The sequence below is a fragment of the Oncorhynchus nerka genome, linkage group LG14, assembly GCF_034236695.1.
Source record: "Oncorhynchus nerka isolate Pitt River linkage group LG14, Oner_Uvic_2.0, whole genome shotgun sequence".
Taxonomy (NCBI): domain Eukaryota; kingdom Metazoa; phylum Chordata; class Actinopteri; order Salmoniformes; family Salmonidae; genus Oncorhynchus; species Oncorhynchus nerka.
In genome coordinates this window covers 35,212,927-35,232,553 of record NC_088409.1, presented here as the reverse complement: position 1 = coordinate 35,232,553, position 19,627 = coordinate 35,212,927, and the positions used below count along the sequence as shown (strand labels likewise).

At 44.7% G+C, this 19,627-nt stretch overlaps 1 protein-coding gene across 11 annotated transcripts in view; it reads left to right on the top strand.

Moving 5' to 3' along the window:
• Positions 1 to 19,627, top strand: part of LOC115140936 (oxidation resistance protein 1-like) — a 231,135-nt gene that overhangs the window by 182,477 nt on the left and 29,031 nt on the right. For 7 of the 11 annotated variants that reach the window (XM_029679436.2, XM_029679438.2, XM_029679433.2 and 4 more), the window contains 2 exons: positions 11,535 to 11,642; positions 15,152 to 15,265. The exons of 1 other annotated variant lie outside the window; for it this stretch is intronic. In XM_029679436.2, coding sequence (XP_029535296.2) covers positions 11,535 to 11,642; positions 15,152 to 15,265 — 222 coding nt within the window. The remainder of the gene's footprint in view (positions 1 to 11,534; positions 11,643 to 15,151; positions 15,266 to 19,627) is intronic. 3 more of the 11 variants (XM_029679435.2, XM_065028020.1, XM_065028022.1) reach the window with 2 other exon arrangements.

The window sequence follows — 19,627 nt, the reverse complement described above, 5'->3', positions numbered from 1 at the left end:
TACACTACACCAAGCCAGTCTGAATACACTACTACACTCCACCAAGCCAGTCTGAATACACTACTGCACTACACCAAGCCAGTCTGAATACACTACTGCACTACACCAAGCCAGTCTGAATACACTACTACACTACACCAAGCCAGTCTGAATACACTATTACACTACACCAAGCCAGTCTGAATACACTACTACACTACACCAAGCCAGTCTGAATAGACTACTGAACTACACCAAGCCAGTCTGAATACACTACTACACTACACCAAGCCAGTCTGAATACACTACTACACTACACCAAGCCAGTCTGAATACACTACTACACTACACCAAGCCAGTCTGAATACACTACTGCACTACACCAAGCCAGTCTGAATACACTACTGCACTACACCAAGCCAGTCTGAATACACTACTACACTACACCAAGCCAGTCTGAATACACTACACCAAGCCAGTCTGAATACACTACTACACTACACCAAGCCAGTCTGAATACACTACTGCACTACACCAAGCCAGTCTGAATACACTACTGCACTACACCAAGCCAGTCTGAATACTACTACACTACACCAAGCCAGTCTGAATACACTACTGCACTACACCAAGCCAGTCTGAATACACTACTACACTACACCAAGCCAGTCTGAATACACTACTGCACTACACCAAGCCAGTCTGAATACACTACTGCACTACACCAAGCCAGTCTGAATACACTACTGCACTACACCAAGCCAGTCTGAATACACTACTACACTACACCAAGCCAGTCTGAATACATTACTACACTACACCAAGCCAGTCTGAATACACTACTACACTACACCAAGCATGTCTGAATACACTACTGCACTACACCAAGCCAGTCTGAATACACTACTGCACTACACCAAGCCAGTCTGAATACACTACTACACTACACCAAGCCAGTCTGAATACACTACTACACTACACCAAGCCAGTCTGAATACACTACACCAAGCCAGTCTGAATACACTACTACACTACACCAAGCCAGTCTGAATACACTACTGCACTACACCAAGCCAGTCTGAATACACTACTACACTACACCAAGCCAGTCTGAATACACTACTACACTACACCAAGCCAGTCTGAATACACTACTACACTACACCAAGCCAGTCTGAATAGACTGCTACACTACACCAAGCCAGTCTGAATAGACTACTACACTACACCAAGCCAGTCTGAATACACTACTACACTACACCAAGCCAGTCTGAATACACTACTACACTACACCAAGCCAGTCTGAATACACTACTGCACTACACCAAGCCAGTCTGAATACACTACTGCACTACACCAAGCCAGTCTGAATACACTACTACACTACACCAAGCCAGTCTGAATACACTATTACACTACACCAAGCCAGTCTGAATACACTACTACACTACACCAAGCCAGTCTGAATAGACTACTGAACTACACTACAAGCCAGTCTGAATACACTACTACACTACACCAAGCCAGTCTGAATACACTACTACACTACACCAAGCCAGTCTGAATACACTACTACACTACACCAAGCCAGTCTGAATACACTACTACACTACACCAAGCCAGTCTGAATACACTACTGCACTACACCAAGCCAGTCTGAATACACTACTACACTACACCAAGCCAGTCTGAATACACTACTACACTACACCAAGCCAGTCTGAATACACTACTACACTACACCAAGCCAGTCTGGATAGACTACTACACTACACCAAGCCAGTCTGAATAGACTACTGAACTACACCAAGCCAGTCTGAATACACTACTACACTACACCAAGCCAGTCTGAATACACTACTACACTACACCAAGCCAGTCTGAATACACTACTACACTACACCAAGCCAGTCTGAATACACTACTGCACTACACCAAGCCAGTCTGAATACACTACTGCACTACACCAAGCCAGTCTGAATACACTACTACACTACACCAAGCCAGTCTGAATACACTACTACACTACACCAAGCCAGTCTGAATACACTACACCAAGCCAGTCTGAATACACTACTACACTACACCAAGCCAGTCTGAATACACTACTGCACTACACCAAGCCAGTCTGAATACACTACTGCACTACACCAAGCCAGTCTGAATACTACTACACTACACCAAGCCAGTCTGAATACACTACTGCACTACACCAAGCCAGTCTGAATACACTACTACACTACACCAAGCCAGTCTGAATAGACTACTGAACTACACCAAGCCAGTCTGAATACACTACTACACTACACCAAGCCAGTCTGAATACACTACTACACTACACCAAGCCAGTCTGAATACACTACTGCACTACACCAAGCCAGTCTGAATACACTACTGCACTACACCAAGCCAGTCTGAATACACTACTGCACTACACCAAGCCAGTCTGAATACACTACTACACTACACCAAGCCAGTCTGAATACACTACTACACTACACCAAGCCAGTCTGAATACACTACTGCACTACACCAAGCCAGTCTGAATACACTACTGCACTACACCAAGCCAGTCTGAATACACTACTACACTACACCAAGCCAGTCTGAATACACTACTACACTACACCAAGCCAGTCTGAATACACTACACCAAGCCAGTCTGAATACACTACTACACTACACCAAGCCAGTCTGAATACACTACTGCACTACACCAAGCCAGTCTGAATACACTACTGCACTACACCAAGCCAGTCTGAATACTACTACACTACACCAAGCCAGTCTGAATACACTACTGCACTACACCAAGCCAGTCTGAATACACTACTACACTACACCAAGCCAGTCTGAATAGACTACTGAACTACACCAAGCCAGTCTGAATACACTACTACACTACACCAAGCCAGTCTGAATACACTACTACACTACACCAAGCCAGTCTGAATACACTACTGCACTACACCAAGCCAGTCTGAATACACTACTGCACTACACCAAGCCAGTCTGAATACACTACTGCACTACACCAAGCCAGTCTGAATACACTACTACACTACACCAAGCCAGTCTGAATACATTACTACACTACACCAAGCCAGTCTGAATACACTACTACACTACACCAAGCATGTCTGAATACACTACTGCACTACACCAAGCCAGTCTGAATAGACTACTGAACTACACCAAGCCAGTCTGAATACACTACTACACTACACCAAGCCAGTCTGAATACACTACTACACTACACCAAGCCAGTCTGAATACACTACTACACTACACCAAGCCAGTCTGAATACACTACTGCACTACACCAAGCCAGTCTGAATACACTACTGCACTACACCAAGCCAGTCTGAATACACTACTACACTACACCAAGCCAGTCTGAATACACTACTACACTACACCAAGCCAGTCTGAATACACTACACCAAGCCAGTCTGAATACACTACTACACTACACCAAGCCAGTCTGAATACACTACTGCACTACACCAAGCCAGTCTGAATACACTACTGCACTACACCAAGCCAGTCTGAATACTACTACACTACACCAAGCCAGTCTGAATACACTACTGCCACTACACCAAGCCAGTCTGAATACACTACTACACTACACCAAGCCAGTCTGAATAGACTACTGAACTACACCAAGCCAGTCTGAATACACTACTACACTACACCAAGCCAGTCTGAATACACTACTACACTACACCAAGCCAGTCTGAATACACTACTGCACTACACCAAGCCAGTCTGAATACACTACTGCACTACACCAAGCCAGTCTGAATACACTACTGCACTACACCAAGCCAGTCTGAATACACTACTACACGACACCAAGCCAGTCTGAATACATTACTACACTACACCAAGCCAGTCTGAATACACTACTACACTACACCAAGCATGTCTGAATACACTACTGCACTACACCAAGCCAGTCTCAATACACTACTGCACTACACCAAGCCAGTCTGAATACACTACTACACTACACCAAGCCAGTCTGAATACACTACTACACTACACCAAGCCAGTCTGAATACACTACACCAAGCCAGTCTGAATACACTACTACACTACACCAAGCCAGTCTGAATACACTACTGCACTACACCAAGCCAGTCTGAATACACTACTACACTACACCAAGCCAGTCTGAATACACTACTACACTACACCAAGCCAGTCTGAATACACTACTACACTACACCAAGCCAGTCTGAATAGACTACTACACTACACCAAGCCAGTCTGAATACACTACTGCACTACACCAAGCCAGTCTGAATACACTACTACACTACACCAAGCCAGTCTGAATACACTACTACACTACACCAAGCCAGTCTGAATACACTACTGCACTACACCAAGCCAGTCTGAATACACTACTGCACTACACCAAGCCAGTCTGAATACACTACTACACTACACCAAGCCAGTCTGAATACACTATTACACTACACCAAGCCAGTCTGAATACACTACTACACTACACCAAGCCAGTCTGAATAGACTACTGAACTACACCAAGCCAGTCTGAATACACTACTACACTACACCAAGCCAGTCTGAATACACTACTACACTACACCAAGCCAGTCTGAATACACTACTACACTACACCAAGCCAGTCTGAATACACTACTGCACTACACCAAGCCAGTCTGAATACACTACTGCACTACACCAAGCCAGTCTGAATACACTACTACACTACACCAAGCCAGTCTGAATACACTACTACACTACACCAAGCCAGTCTGAATACACTACACCAAGCCAGTCTGAATACACTACTACACTACACCAAGCCAGTCTGAATACACTACTGCACTACACCAAGCCAGTCTGAATACACTACTGCACTACACCAAGCCAGTCTGAATACTACTACACTACACCAAGCCAGTCTGAATACACTACTGCACTACACCAAGCCAGTCTGAATACACTACTACACTACACCAAGCCAGTCTGAATACACTACTACACTACACCAAGCCAGTCTGAATACACTACTGCACTACACCAAGCCAGTCTGAATACACTACTACACTACACCAAGCCAGTCTGAATACACTACAACACTACACCAAGCCAGTCTGAATAGACTACTGAACTACACCAAGCCAGTCTGAATAGACTACTACACTACACCAAGCCAGTCTGAATACACTACTACACTACACCAAGCCAGTCTGAATACACTACTACACTACACCAAGCCAGTCTGAATACACTACTGCACTACACCAAGCCAGTCTGAATACACTACTACACTACACCAAGCCAGTCTGAATACACTACTACACTACACCAAGCCAGTCTGAATAGACTACTGAACTACACCAAGCCAGTCTGAATAGACTACTACACTACACCAAGCCAGTCTGAATACACTACTGCACTACACCAAGCCAGTCTGAATACACTACTACACTACACCAAGCCAGTCTGAATACACTACTACACTACACCAAGCCAGTCTGAATAGACTACTGAACTACACCAAGCCAGTCTGAATAGACTACTACACTACACCAAGCCAGTCTGAATACACTACTGAACTACACCAAGCCAGTCTGAATACACTACTACACTACACCAAGCCAGTCTGAATACACTACTACACTACACCAAGCCAGTCTGAATACACTACTACACTACACCAAGCCAGTCTGAATAGACTACTACACTACACCAAGCCAGTCTGAATACACTACTGCACTACACCAAGCCAGTCTGAATACACTACTACACTACACCAAGCCAGTCTGAATACACTACTACACTACACCAAGCCAGTCTGAATACACTACTGCACTACACCAAGCCAGTCTGAATACACTACTGCACTACACCAAGCCAGTCTGAATACTACTACACTACACCAAGCCAGTCTGAATACACTACTGCACTACACCAAGCCAGTCTGAATACACTACTACACTACACCAAGCCAGTCTGAATAGACTACTGAACTACACCAAGCCAGTCTGAATACACTACTACACTACACCAAGCCAGTCCACTACTACACTACTCTGAATACACTACTACACTACACCAAGCCAGTCTGAATACACTACTACACTACACCAAGCCAGTCGGAATACACTACTGCACTACACCAAGCCAGTCTGAATACACTACTGCACTACACCAAGCCAGTCTGAATACACTACTACACTACACCAAGCCAGTCTGAATACACTACTACACTACACCAAGCCAGTCTGAATACACTACTACACTACACCAAGCCAGTCTGAATACACTACTGCACTACACCAAGCCAGTCTGAATACACTACTACACTACACCAAGCCAGTCTGAATACACTACTACACTACACCAAGCCAGTCTGAATACACTACACCAAGCCAGTCTGAATACACTACTACACTACACCAAGCCAGTCTGAATACACTACTGCACTACACCAAGCCAGTCTGAATACACTACTACACTACACCAAGCCAGTCTGAATACACTACTACACTACACCAAGCCAGTCTGAATACACTATTACACTACACCAAGCCAGTCTGAATACACTACTACACTACACCAAGCCAGTCTGAATAGACTACTGACTACACCAAGCCAGTCTGAATACACTACTACACTACACCAAGCCAGTCTGAATACACTACTACACTACACCAAGCCAGTCTGAATACACTACTACACTACACCAAGCCAGTCTGAATACACTACTGCACTACACCAAGCCAGTCTGAATACACTACTGCACTACACCAAGCCAGTCTGAATACACTACTACACTACACCAAGCCAGTCTGAATACACTACTACACTACACCAAGCCAGTCTGAATACACTACACACAAGCCAGTCTGAATACACTACTACACTACACCAAGCCAGTCTGAATACACTACTGCACTACACCAAGCCAGTCTGAATACACTACTGCACTACACCAAGCCAGTCTGAATACTACTACACTACACCAAGCCAGTCTGAATACACTACTGCACTACACCAAGCCAGTCTGAATACACTACTACACTACACCAAGCCAGTCTGAATACACTACTACACTACACCAAGCCAGTCTGAATACACTACTGCACTACACCAAGCCAGTCTGAATACACTACTACACTACACCAAGCCAGTCTGAATACACTACAACACTACACCAAGCCAGTCTGAATAGACTACTGAACTACACCAAGCCAGTCTGAATAGACTACTACACTACACCAAGCCAGTCTGAATACACTACTACACTACACCAAGCCAGTCTGAATACACTACTACACTACACCAAGCCAGTCTGAATACACTACTGCACTACACCAAGCCAGTCTGAATACACTACTACACTACACCAAGCCAGTCTGAATACACTACTACACTACACCAAGCCAGTCTGAATAGACTACTGAACTACACCAAGCCAGTCTGAATAGACTACTACACTACACCAAGCCAGTCTGAATACACTACTGCACTACACCAAGCCAGTCTGAATACACTACTACACTACACCAAGCCAGTCTGAATACACTACTACACTACACCAAGCCAGTCTGAATAGACTACTGAACTACACCAAGCCAGTCTGAATAGACTACTACACTACACCAAGCTAGTCTGAATACACTACTGAACTACACCAAGCCAGTCTGAATACACTACTACACTACACCAAGCCAGTCTGAATACACTACTACACTACACCAAGCCAGTCTGAATACACTACTACACTACACCAAGCCAGTCTGAATAGACTACTACACTACACCAAGCCAGTCTGAATACACTACTGCACTACACCAAGCCAGTCTGAATACACTACTACACTACACCAAGCCAGTCTGAATACACTACTACACTACACCAAGCCAGTCTGAATACACTACTGCACTACACCAAGCCAGTCTGAATACACTACTGCACTACACCAAGCCAGTCTGAATACACTACTACACTACACCAAGCCAGTCTGAATACACTACACCAAGCCAGTCTGAATACACTACTACACTACACCAAGCCAGTCTGAATACACTACTGCACTACACCAAGCCAGTCTGAATACACTACTACACTACACCAAGCCAGTCTGAATAGACTACTACACTACACCAAGCCAGTCTGAATACACTACTGCACTACACCAAGCCAGTCTGAATACACTACTACACTACACCAAGCCAGTCTGAATACACTACTACACTACACCAAGCCAGTCTGAATACACTACTGCACTACACCAAGCCAGTCTGAATACACTACACCAAGCCAGTCTGAATACACTACTACACTACACCAAGCCAGTCTGAATACACTATTACACTACACCAAGACAGTCTGAATACACTACTACACTACACCAAGCCAGTCTGAATAGACTACTGAACTACACCAAGCCAGTCTGAATACACTACTACACTACACCAAGCCAGTCTGAATACACTACTACACTACACCAAGCCAGTCTGAATACACTACTACACTACACCAAGCCAGTCTGAATACACTACTGCACTACACCAAGCCAGTCTGAATACACTACTGCACTACACCAAGCCAGTCTGAATACACTACTGCACTACACCAAGCCAGTCTGAATACACTACTACACTACACCAAGCCAGTCTGAATACACTACTACACTACACCAAGCCAGTCTGAATACACTACTACACTACACCAAGCCAGTCTGAATAGACTACTACACTACACCAAGCCAGTCTGAATACACTACTGCACTACACCAAGCCAGTCTGAATACACTACTGCACTACACCAAGCCAGTCTGAATACACTACTACACTACACCAAGCCAGTCTGAATACACTACTACACTACACCAAGCCAGTCTGAATACACTACTGCACTACACCAAGCCAGTCTGAATACACTACTGCACTACACCAAGCCAGTCTGAATACACTACACCAAGCCAGTCTGAATACACTACTACACTACACCAAGCCAGTCTGAATACACTACTGCACTACACCAAGCCAGTATGAATACACTACTGCACTACACCAAGCCAGTCTGAATACTACTACACTACACCAAGCCAGTCTGAATACACTACTGCACTACACCAAGCCAGTCTGAATACACTACTACACTACACCAAGCCAGTCTGAATACACTACTACACTACACCAAGCCAGTCTGAATACACTACTGCACTACACCAAGCCAGTCTGAATACACTACTACACTACACCAAGCCAGTCTGAATAGACTACTACACTACACCAAGCCAGTCTGAATACACTACTGCACTACACCAAGCCAGTCTGAATACACTACTACACTACACCAAGCCAGTCTGAATACACTACTACACTACACCAAGCCAGTCTGAATACACTACTACACTACACCAAGCCAGTCTGAATAGACTACTACACTACACCAAGCCAGTCTGAATACACTACTACACTACACCAAGCCAGTCTGAATACACTACTACACTACACCAAGCCAGTCTGAATACACTACTGAACTACACCAAGCCAGTCTGAATACACTACTACACTACACCAAAGCCAGTATGAATAGACTACTACACTACACCAAGCCAGTCTGAATACACTACTGAACTACACCAAGCCAGTCTGAATACACTACTACACTACACCAAGCCAGTCTGAATAGACTACTACACTACACCAAGCCAGTCTGAATAGACTACTACACTACACCAAGCCAGTCTGAATACACTACTGCACTACACCAAGCCAGTCTGAATACACTACTACACTACACCAAGCCAGTCTGAATACACTACTACACTACACCAAGCCAGTCTGAATACACTACTACACTACACCAAGCCAGTCTGAGTACACTACTGCACTACACCAAGCCAGTCTGAATAGACTACTGAACTACACCAAGCCAGTGTGAATACACTACTACACTACACCAAGCCAGTCTGAATACACTACTACACTACACCAAGCCAGTCTGAATACACTACTACACTACACCAAGCCAGTCTGAATAGACTACTGAACTACACCAAGCCAGTCTGAATAGACTACTACACCAAGCCAGTCTGAATACACTACTGAACTACACCAAGCCAGTCTGAATACACTACTACACTACACCAAGCCAGTCTGAATACACTACTACACTACACCAAGCCAGTCTGAATAGACTACTACACTACACCAAGCCAGTCTGAATACACTACTGCACTACACCAAGCCAGTCTGAATACACTACTACACTACACCAAGCCAGTCTGAATACACTACTACACTACACCAAGCCAGTCTGAATAGACTACTGAACTACACCAAGCCAGTCTGAATAGACTACTACACTACACCAAGCCAGTCTGAATAGACTACTGAACTACACCAAGCCAGTCTGAATAGACTACTACACTACACCAAGCCAGTCTGAATAGACTACTACACTACACCAAGCCAGTCTGAATAGACTACTGAACTACACCAAGCCAGTCTGAATAGACTACTGAACTACACCAAGCCAGTCTGAATACACTACTACACTACACCAAGCCAGTCTGAATAGACTACTACACTACACCAAGCCAGTCTGAATAGACTACTACACTACACCAAGCCAGTCTGAATAGACTACTGAACTACACCAAGCCAGTCTGAATACACTACTACACTACACCAAGCCAGTCTGAATAGACTACTGAACTACACCAAGCCAGTCTGAATACACTACTACACTACATCAAGCCAGTCTGAATAGACTACTGAACTACACCAAGCCAGTCTGAATACACTACTACACTACACCAAGCCAGTCTGAATAGACTACTACACTACACCAAGCCAGTCTGAATACACTACTACACTACACCAAGCCAGTCTGAATACACTACTACACTACACCAAGCCAGTCTGAATACACTACTACACTACACCAAGCCAGTCTGAATACACTACTACACTACACAAAGCCAGTCTGAATAGACTACTGAACTACACCAAGCCAGTCTGAATAGACTACTACACTACACCAAGCCAGTCTGAATAGACTACTACACTACACCAAGCCAGTCTGAATAGACTACTGAACTACACTAAGCCAGTCTGAATACACTACTACACTACACCAAGCCAGTCTGAATAGACTACTACACTACACCAAGCCAGTCTGAATACACTACTACACTACACCAAGCCAGTCTGAATAGACTACTGAACTACACCAAGCCAGTCTGAATAGACTACTGAACTACACCAAGCCAGTCTGAATACACTACTACACTACACCAAGCCAGTCTGAATACACTACTACACTACACCAAGCCAGTCTGAATACACTACTACACTACACCAAGCCAGTCTGAATAGACTACTGAACTACACCAAGCCAGTCTGAATACACTACTACACACAAAGTCCATGTTCATCTCTGAGAGAAGATAATGCAGCAGAGTTTCTCTCCTTCTCCTGTGGGACCCAGGAGGACCAGCCAGCACAGTACAAGAGTTTTGATATTCTGTGCTTCTCTTCTGTTTTGTGGTCCTCCAGGTGGAGACGCGGGACACACTGAACAACATAGCGCTCAAGTTTGACACCACACCCAACGAGCTGGTTCAGCTCAACAAGCTGTTCTCCAGAGCCATCTGTCCTGGCCAGGTGTGAACACAATCTACTGTACACCCATCACTGGTTCCCAGTCCCTTCCTTTCAGAGATCCCCTGGGCAGCACCTTTTTGTTCCAGCCTCACACTAGCATGCCTTATTCAAATAGTCAACTACGGTAGTCACAAACCCCTTGATTAGGTTGAACCAGGTGTGCTAATACTGGGCTGTAACACAAAAGTACAGTCCTGGAGGAGTTCACTGAGGAATGGATTGGGAAACACCAATCTACTACACTCATGCTTGGTGTGTCTCTCTCACTGCATCTATCCTCCATGCCACAACCACTAACACTCACCCACTCCTCATCCCTGCTCTCTTTTCCCACTGATTCTGTCAATGGCATATAATGGTGTCACTACTAACCACTCACAAGAGTTAAAACAATCTGTGTGTTTATTCCACTAAGACATCTGTGTCATGGGAAACAGAGTGTTGAAATCCCTCCAGTCCTCAGGCAATACCATTCAAAAGGTACAACTTCATGGGTCCTGTTCATTAGGAGTAAAACGTTTGATAACAGAAAACAAAAAACAAGCATGTCTTATTGGACAAAGTTCAGATAGTACCTCCCACTTTTACTTAGTTTTGGATTGTTTCGTTCTGTAGCTACAGAACAGAACCCTGATAAAGCCATTTTGCTGGGCTCAATGTCTCCTCTTTTGGTTGTGTCCTAGTAAACTGTCTGAGGCTCCAAGTAGCACCCTAAAACATGACAAACAGCCAAAATGTGTATTTTCCTGGCATCAGAACCAGAGCCACTCGAATCTACTTAAATGGAGAGTCAAGCCAGGGAGTCTGCAATCACATTGACAGTCAGAGTCAGTAGCAGCATTCAGCAACATGATGCACAATGCAGGGTTGTTGATGTTGTTTCCAACCAGCCAGCCAGCTCTGGAGGGCTCTCAGCATCTCTCTACTGGGTTCCATGACCAAACACTGCCCTAGCTCCACCAGTATTATCATACACACACACACTGGAACTAGAAAAACTCCACTCCAGTTTTGTCCCTGGCCACACTTGTTAGCATTAGCCTGCCATGGCGTCATACTGGGCCTATTCAGTCAGAACACACTCACCACCACTTAACTGTCTGGCCCTGCTTGCATGGGGACAAGGAGACTTAAGTAGAGCCTCTCAAGATCCTTAACGCCAACAACACATGCTAATCTAGTGCTTGAACAACAGACACACTCACAGGACAATAACTATATTCAACCTCACCTATGATGACTTAGTCATATCATTATGAACTCTTTAAAACATCAGACACAGTGTGAGATATATTATATCGGATGGTTTTAGGACACGAAATGTGTGCTTTCACTTTTTGTTGTTGTCCATCTTGGGATGTCATAAATCATGCTGAAAACATATTTTCATAGTCTCTTCTGTTTTTGCATGTACAGTTGAAGTCGGAAGTTTACATACACTTGGAGTCAATAAAACTCGTTTTTCAACCATTCCAAAAATGTCTTATTAACAAACTATAGTTTTGGCTAGTCGGTTAGGACATCGAATTTGTGCATGACACAAGTCATTTTTCCAACAATTGTTTACAGACAGATTATTTCACTTATTAATCACTGTATCATAATCCCAGTGGGTCAGAAGTTTACATACACTAAGTTGACTGTGCCTTTAACCAGCTTGGGAAATTCCAGAAATTTATGTAATGGCTCTAGAAGCTTCTGATAGGCTAGTTGACATCATTTGAGTCAATTGGAGGTGTACCTGTGGATGTATTTCAAGGCCTACCTTCAAACTCAGTGCCTCTTTGCTTGACATCATGGGAAAATCAAAAGAAATCAGCCAAGACCTCAGAAAAAAAATTGTAGACCTCCACAAGTCATCCTTGGGAGCAATTTCCAAACACCTGAAGGTAACACGTTAATCTGTACAAACAATAGTACGCAAGTATAAACACACTGGGACCACGCAGCCGTCATACCGCTCAGGAAGGAGACGCGTTCGTTCTGTCTCCTAGAGATGAACGCACCTTATTTCCCTTTTGAATTTTACGCCCTATTCTCCCCAATTTCGTGGTATCCAATTGTTAGTAGTTACTATCTTGTCTCATCGCTACAACTCCCGTACGAAGGTCGAAAGCCATGCGTCCTCCGAAACACAACCCAACCAAGCTGCTTCTTATCACAGCGCGCATCCAACCCGGAAGCCAGCCGCACCAATGTGTCGGAGGAAACACCTGCACTGCACCCGGCCCGCCACAGGAGTCACTAGTGCGCGATGAGACAAGGATATCCCTACCGGCCAAGCCCTCCCTAACCCGGACGACGCTAGGCCAATTGTGCGATGCCCCATGGACCTCCCGGTCACGGCCGGCTGCGACAGAGCCTGGGCTCGAACCCAGAGTCTCTGGTGGTACAGCTAGCACTGCAATGCAGTGCCTTAGACCATTGCACCACCCGGGAGGCCACTTTGGTGCAAAAAGTGCAAATCAATCCCAGAACAACAGCAAAGGGCATTGTGAAGATGCTGTAGGAAACAGGTACAAAAGTTTCTATGTCCACAGTAAAACGAGTCCTATATCGACATAACCTGAAAGGCCGCTCAGCAAGGAACAAGCACCTGCTCCAAAACTGCCATAAAAAAGCCAGACTACGGTTGGCAACTGCACATGGGGACGAAGATCATACAAACAAAAATAGAACTGTTTGGCCATATGTTTGGAGGAAAAAGGGGGAGGCTTGCAGGGGGAGGCTTGCAAGCCGAAGAACACCATCCGTGAAGCACGGGGGTGGCAGTATGATGTTGTGGGGGTGCTTTGCTGCAGGAGGGACTGGTGCACTTCACAAAATAGATGACATCATGAGAAAGGAAAATGATGTGGATATATTGAAGCAACATCTCAAGACATCAGTCAGGAAGTTAAAGCTTGGTCGCAAATGGGTCTTTCAAATGGACAATGACCACAAGCATACTTCCAAAGTTGTGGCAAAATGGCATAAGGACAACAAAGTCAAGGTATTGGAGTGTCCATCACAAAGCCCTGACCTTAATCCTATAGAACATTTGTGGGCAGAACTGAAAAAACGTCTGCCAGCAAAGAAGCCTACAAATCTGACTCAGTTACACCAGCTCTGTCAGGAGGAATGGGCCAAAATTCACCCAATTTATTGTGGGAAGCTTGTGGAAAGCTACCCGAAACGTTTGACCCAAGTTAAACCATTTAAAGGCAATGCTACCAAATACTAATTGAGTGTATGTAAACTTCTGACCCACTGGGAATGTGATGAAATAAGTAAAAGCTTAAATAAATCATTCTCTCTACTATTATTCTGACATTTCACATTCTTAAAATAACGTGGTGATCCTAACTGACCTAAGACAGGGAATCTTTACTAGGATTAAATGTCAGGAATTGTGAAAAACTGAGTTTAAATGTACTTGGCTAAGGCGTATGTAAACTTCCGACTTCAACTGTATGTTCATTTCTCTGTGTATCAGCCTGTTTAAATTCAGACATGGATTGTGTTTGCAGGTTCTGTACGTTCCTGATCCTGAACACATATCCAGTGTGGGGAGCTCCCCTTCCCTAAGTCCCATCAGCCCTCTGTCTCCCACTTCCTCAGACGCTGACTTAGAGAAGGTGACGGTATGTCGGCATTCAGACACGCACTCGCAATGAACGCGTTGGCATTCTCCCTTCACCATGCGTCTGCTCACAAGAACACACATACGTACAACACCTATCATAGAGTGCGATAGAAGGCTTTATCAGAAATCCTGCATAAATATCTATCACAAGTCCGATTTAAAATGTGAAGGGCCAACTCTCATACTGTCCAGACAATCCGGGACAGGCCAGACAATAAGTGATGCATTATGTTTTATGAGCAGAATAAGTCTGTAATGTACTAATTCTCCATTGTTTGCTGACCTACAGTATACAGACTTGATGTATGGCTCTAGCTCCAGGTAATAGAATGGCTCTTTGTTCTGCCCATTATACAATAGTTACAGTGATGTTAGGTGACTTCCCTCACACTTCCCTGCTCTGGGGCGGTGATAGCTGAAATGCCACTGATTTTACTGTACCATTTAGTCTCCATTTATAGAAGCATGCAGCCAATAAAGACACAGTTAGTTTGTTGTTTACTGAACGGTCGTGTTGACAACCTCAGTATATAAGAGGGAATAATGTGTTAGTTGAGTGCTGACCAGGGGAGGGACAGGGGATCAAATATCTGCAGGTTTTCACTGTTCCAGCAACTATGGTGGATCTGTAACCATATCAGTGCAGTATAGCTTGGGAAAATGCCCTTAAGTGTGGTTGGTTCTAGCAGGTCTGGAATCAGGCCTATCTAGTCCTCTGTAATGGAATACTGGAAGCTGACATGTTCCATTGTTCTCAGATCAGGTCAGGAGTGTCACCCTCCTGCTCCATAGATTGCCCTTTCCACGGGGCACCAAACGAGCCAATCATTAAACACACAGGAACCTTCTGACCCCCAAAGAAATATGACTGTTTGTCCCAGGTGGTCTCCATGGCGACAAGGCACTGTTTTGTCAGAATGTTATCAGAAAATGGGTTCCTCTGCTACTGCTGCCTTTCCAAACTAGCTACATAAATTCAACACTACTCAGGCTGGAAGAAGGATCCCGTCGTTAGTTTATTTAGTGCTTATCTATTTAGGTCATGCCTGTAAGAACAGGAGCCTATTTCTTGGCTCTCAGCGGAGGACGAGGATCTGAGGGAGAAGGGCTGTGTGTGACTGTGGAGAAATGAAGCTGTTTAGTGTGATGCTCTGTCTGATATTTAGAGAAACTAATGAACGGAGCTTGTTCTCTCAGATGACCAGCGAGATAGCCTGCATGTCCCAAATGGTACCATTATGCTTTTGACCAGAGCTTTATGGGCCCTGGTCAAAAGTAGTGCACTACATAGGGAACAGGGTCCCATTTGGAATGAATACAGCAGTTATTCCAGAGAGAGGAAGCATGATGTGTTTCTAGGACAGACAGGGGAGGGTAAATCACCTCAACAGGATGTGGAGCAAAGATCCAGTATGGTTTACAAGGTAGAGGAGGAAGGACCTTAATAAGCACAATGCTTTTTCTAAACCTCAATGATCTTTTAATTATAAAACCCTTTTTGTGGCCACACACACAGGAGGTCGGTGGCACCTTAATTGGGAAGGACGGGCTCGTGGTAATGGCTGGAGTGGAATGGTATCAAACACACGGTTTGATGCCAATCCATTCGCGACGTTGCAGACATTACTATGAGCCGTCCTCCCCTTAGCATGCTCCACTGGCCGCACAGAACAGGCTGTAATGTCTGGCAGACATGAGATGTTATGGCTGGCTAGCCATTGTGCTGGCATTCGATTCTCATGCTGTGACTGTAGCCAGCCTAGCTCACTGTCCTTCTGACCTCTCTCACTCTCCCTGTCCTATCCTGTTCTGTTGTGTCCTGGCACCCTCACTTCCTTCCTTCTGTTGCACAGAACAGAAGAGGCCACTATTTTTAGGGCCAGGGAATGTAGGACTAGTGTAAATTACCTGCCTAGCCCGTTGCAGGGTGGCTGGTGCCAAACTACAGCTGCTCAGGTAACCCAGCCCGGACCGCGGGGTTTCACCTCTACTCTGCCACCTTGCCAACATCCTCCTATCTCTATAGGAGAATCAGGATGAAAGATTCAAAAGATGCATCCCATGAATTTACAGTATATGTTTGTTCTGCTCATGGTTGCAGAACATGTACATGTCCACATGGGGGAGCTGTGGTTAAATCTTCCACAGTATTCCACTTCTAGCCTTCTACTCTCTCTGTTTAGTCGACATTGCAGCCTGTCTGCAAGGCCATACAGTACAGGACGGAAGCTCAGGCAGGCAGGTGGTTTGTCCTGAAGGGCTCTGAGAAGGAATTAATTCCTTGTCTTAGTCACTAGTCATTCTATTCTGTTATGTTTTATTGTAGTATAAATAGCACTGGATGTTGTGGAGTGTTAATATATGGGGTCAAACATTTGGCTAAAATAGTCCCTCTGTCTTCCTAAAAATCTTCATGAATCATTATAGCAGGGTTCCCCAACTAGCAGGTAGTTTTGGCCCGCAGGTGGGTATTTTTGCCCCCCCCTCCCAAGTTCTCTACAGTACCACCACAGTACACCTCCAGGCTGTGATGGAGGGCTGCATCAGATGACCTGGCCTCCACAATCACCCAACCTCCACCAAATTGAGATAGTTTGGGCACCCAACCCCAACCAAATTGAGATAGTTTGGGAAGAGTTGAATCGCAGAGTGAAGGAAAAGCAGCCAACAAGTGCTCAGCATATGTGGGAACTCCTTCAAGACTGTTGGAAAAGCATTCCAGGTGAAGCTTGTTGAGAGAATGCCAAGAATGTGCAAAGCTGTCATCAAGGCAAAGGGTGGATACTTAAAAGGATCTCACTTTTTTTGTTACTACATGATTTCATATGTGTTATTTCATAGTTTTAATGTCTTCACTATTATTCTACAATGTAGAAAGTATCTGGTGTGAGCACCATTTGCCTCATGCAGTGTGACACATCTCCTTCTCAAAGAGTTGACCAGGCTGTTGATTGTGGCCTGTGGAATGTTGTCCCACTCCTCTTTCATGCGAAGTTGCTGGATATTGGCGGGAACTGGAACACGCTGTCATACATGTCAATCCAGAGCATCCCAAACATGCTCAATTGATGACGTGTCTGGTGAGTATGCAGACCAATGAAGAACTGGGACATTTACAGCTTCCATTAATTGCATTATCATGCTGAAACATGAGGTGATGGAGGTGGATGAATGGCACGACAATGGGCCTCAGGATCTCATCACAGTATCTCTGTGCATTCAAAGTCCAGGTTGGGAATTTAGCCATGACACCGAGTGAACACCCCTACTCTTACAATAAGTTCCATGCGATTTTGAATGACCACAGAGAGTCAGGGTACCCGTTTTAACTTGCTATTCGAAAGACGGCACCCTATGTAGGGCAATGTCCCCAAATCTAATCAAGGTTTGAAATTATTATGTTTTTGTCAAAAGTCCATTTGAAATCTAAAAATACTAGTTTTATTATGTTCCTGCTCCCCCACCATCCGATCAATACATTTTTTTGATGATCCCTGCAATATAGGTTTACTGAAAGAAAAAAAACATTACATATTATTAGAGGGATTGTGCTACTATGGGCACGTCCCAAGTGGCACCCTATTCCTGTTACAGTGCACTAATTTTGACCAAGGCCCTGGTCAAAAGTAGTGCACTTTAAAGGGAATAGGGTGCCATTTGGGATGCAGGCTTGGCAAAGCAAACAGCAGCAACTCAATGGATGGATGCAATATCCATAGCATTATATCAGGGTTAGCTTTCTTCCTTCCACCTAGCAAGCAGCTCTAGACTGGATTGATTTCCCATAGCCTCTGGGATCAAAGCACCATGTGATAACACCATCCCATCCCTCCCTCTCTCCATTCCTCCATCTTTAGCCTCTCTCCCACTCTCCGGTCGGCCAGTGTACACCTCCTCTCACAGAGACACACACACGTTGATATCTTTGACAATTGTGGGGTTCACATTGGTATTTAAGTTCTTATGGACAGACTCTGATGTGTTATGGGGTGCCCATTCCCCCAACCCCTAGCCTTGAATTAGAACCCTGATCAGGCTAACACATAAACATATAGTCCTCAGTGTATATGACCGCTGTCCAAGTACCTGAGGGAAACAGTATATTATGCATACTTGGCCTAGTGCTGGTTTATGGTATGAACAACACCATGATGACAGACAGACACTGGAACACTGTTAAAGAGTATCTCTCATACAAATGATAGGGCAGAGTGGGAGGGTTAGCTCACAGACCACCACACAGACTCACACACCACCCCTTCCTTCCTGTGATCTGCCTCCTCTCCTGTGATGATAGGGGGATGGAGGAAGTTGTCTAAGAGAGGAAGAAGGACATAAATAAACAGGCCAGTGTTCGGAT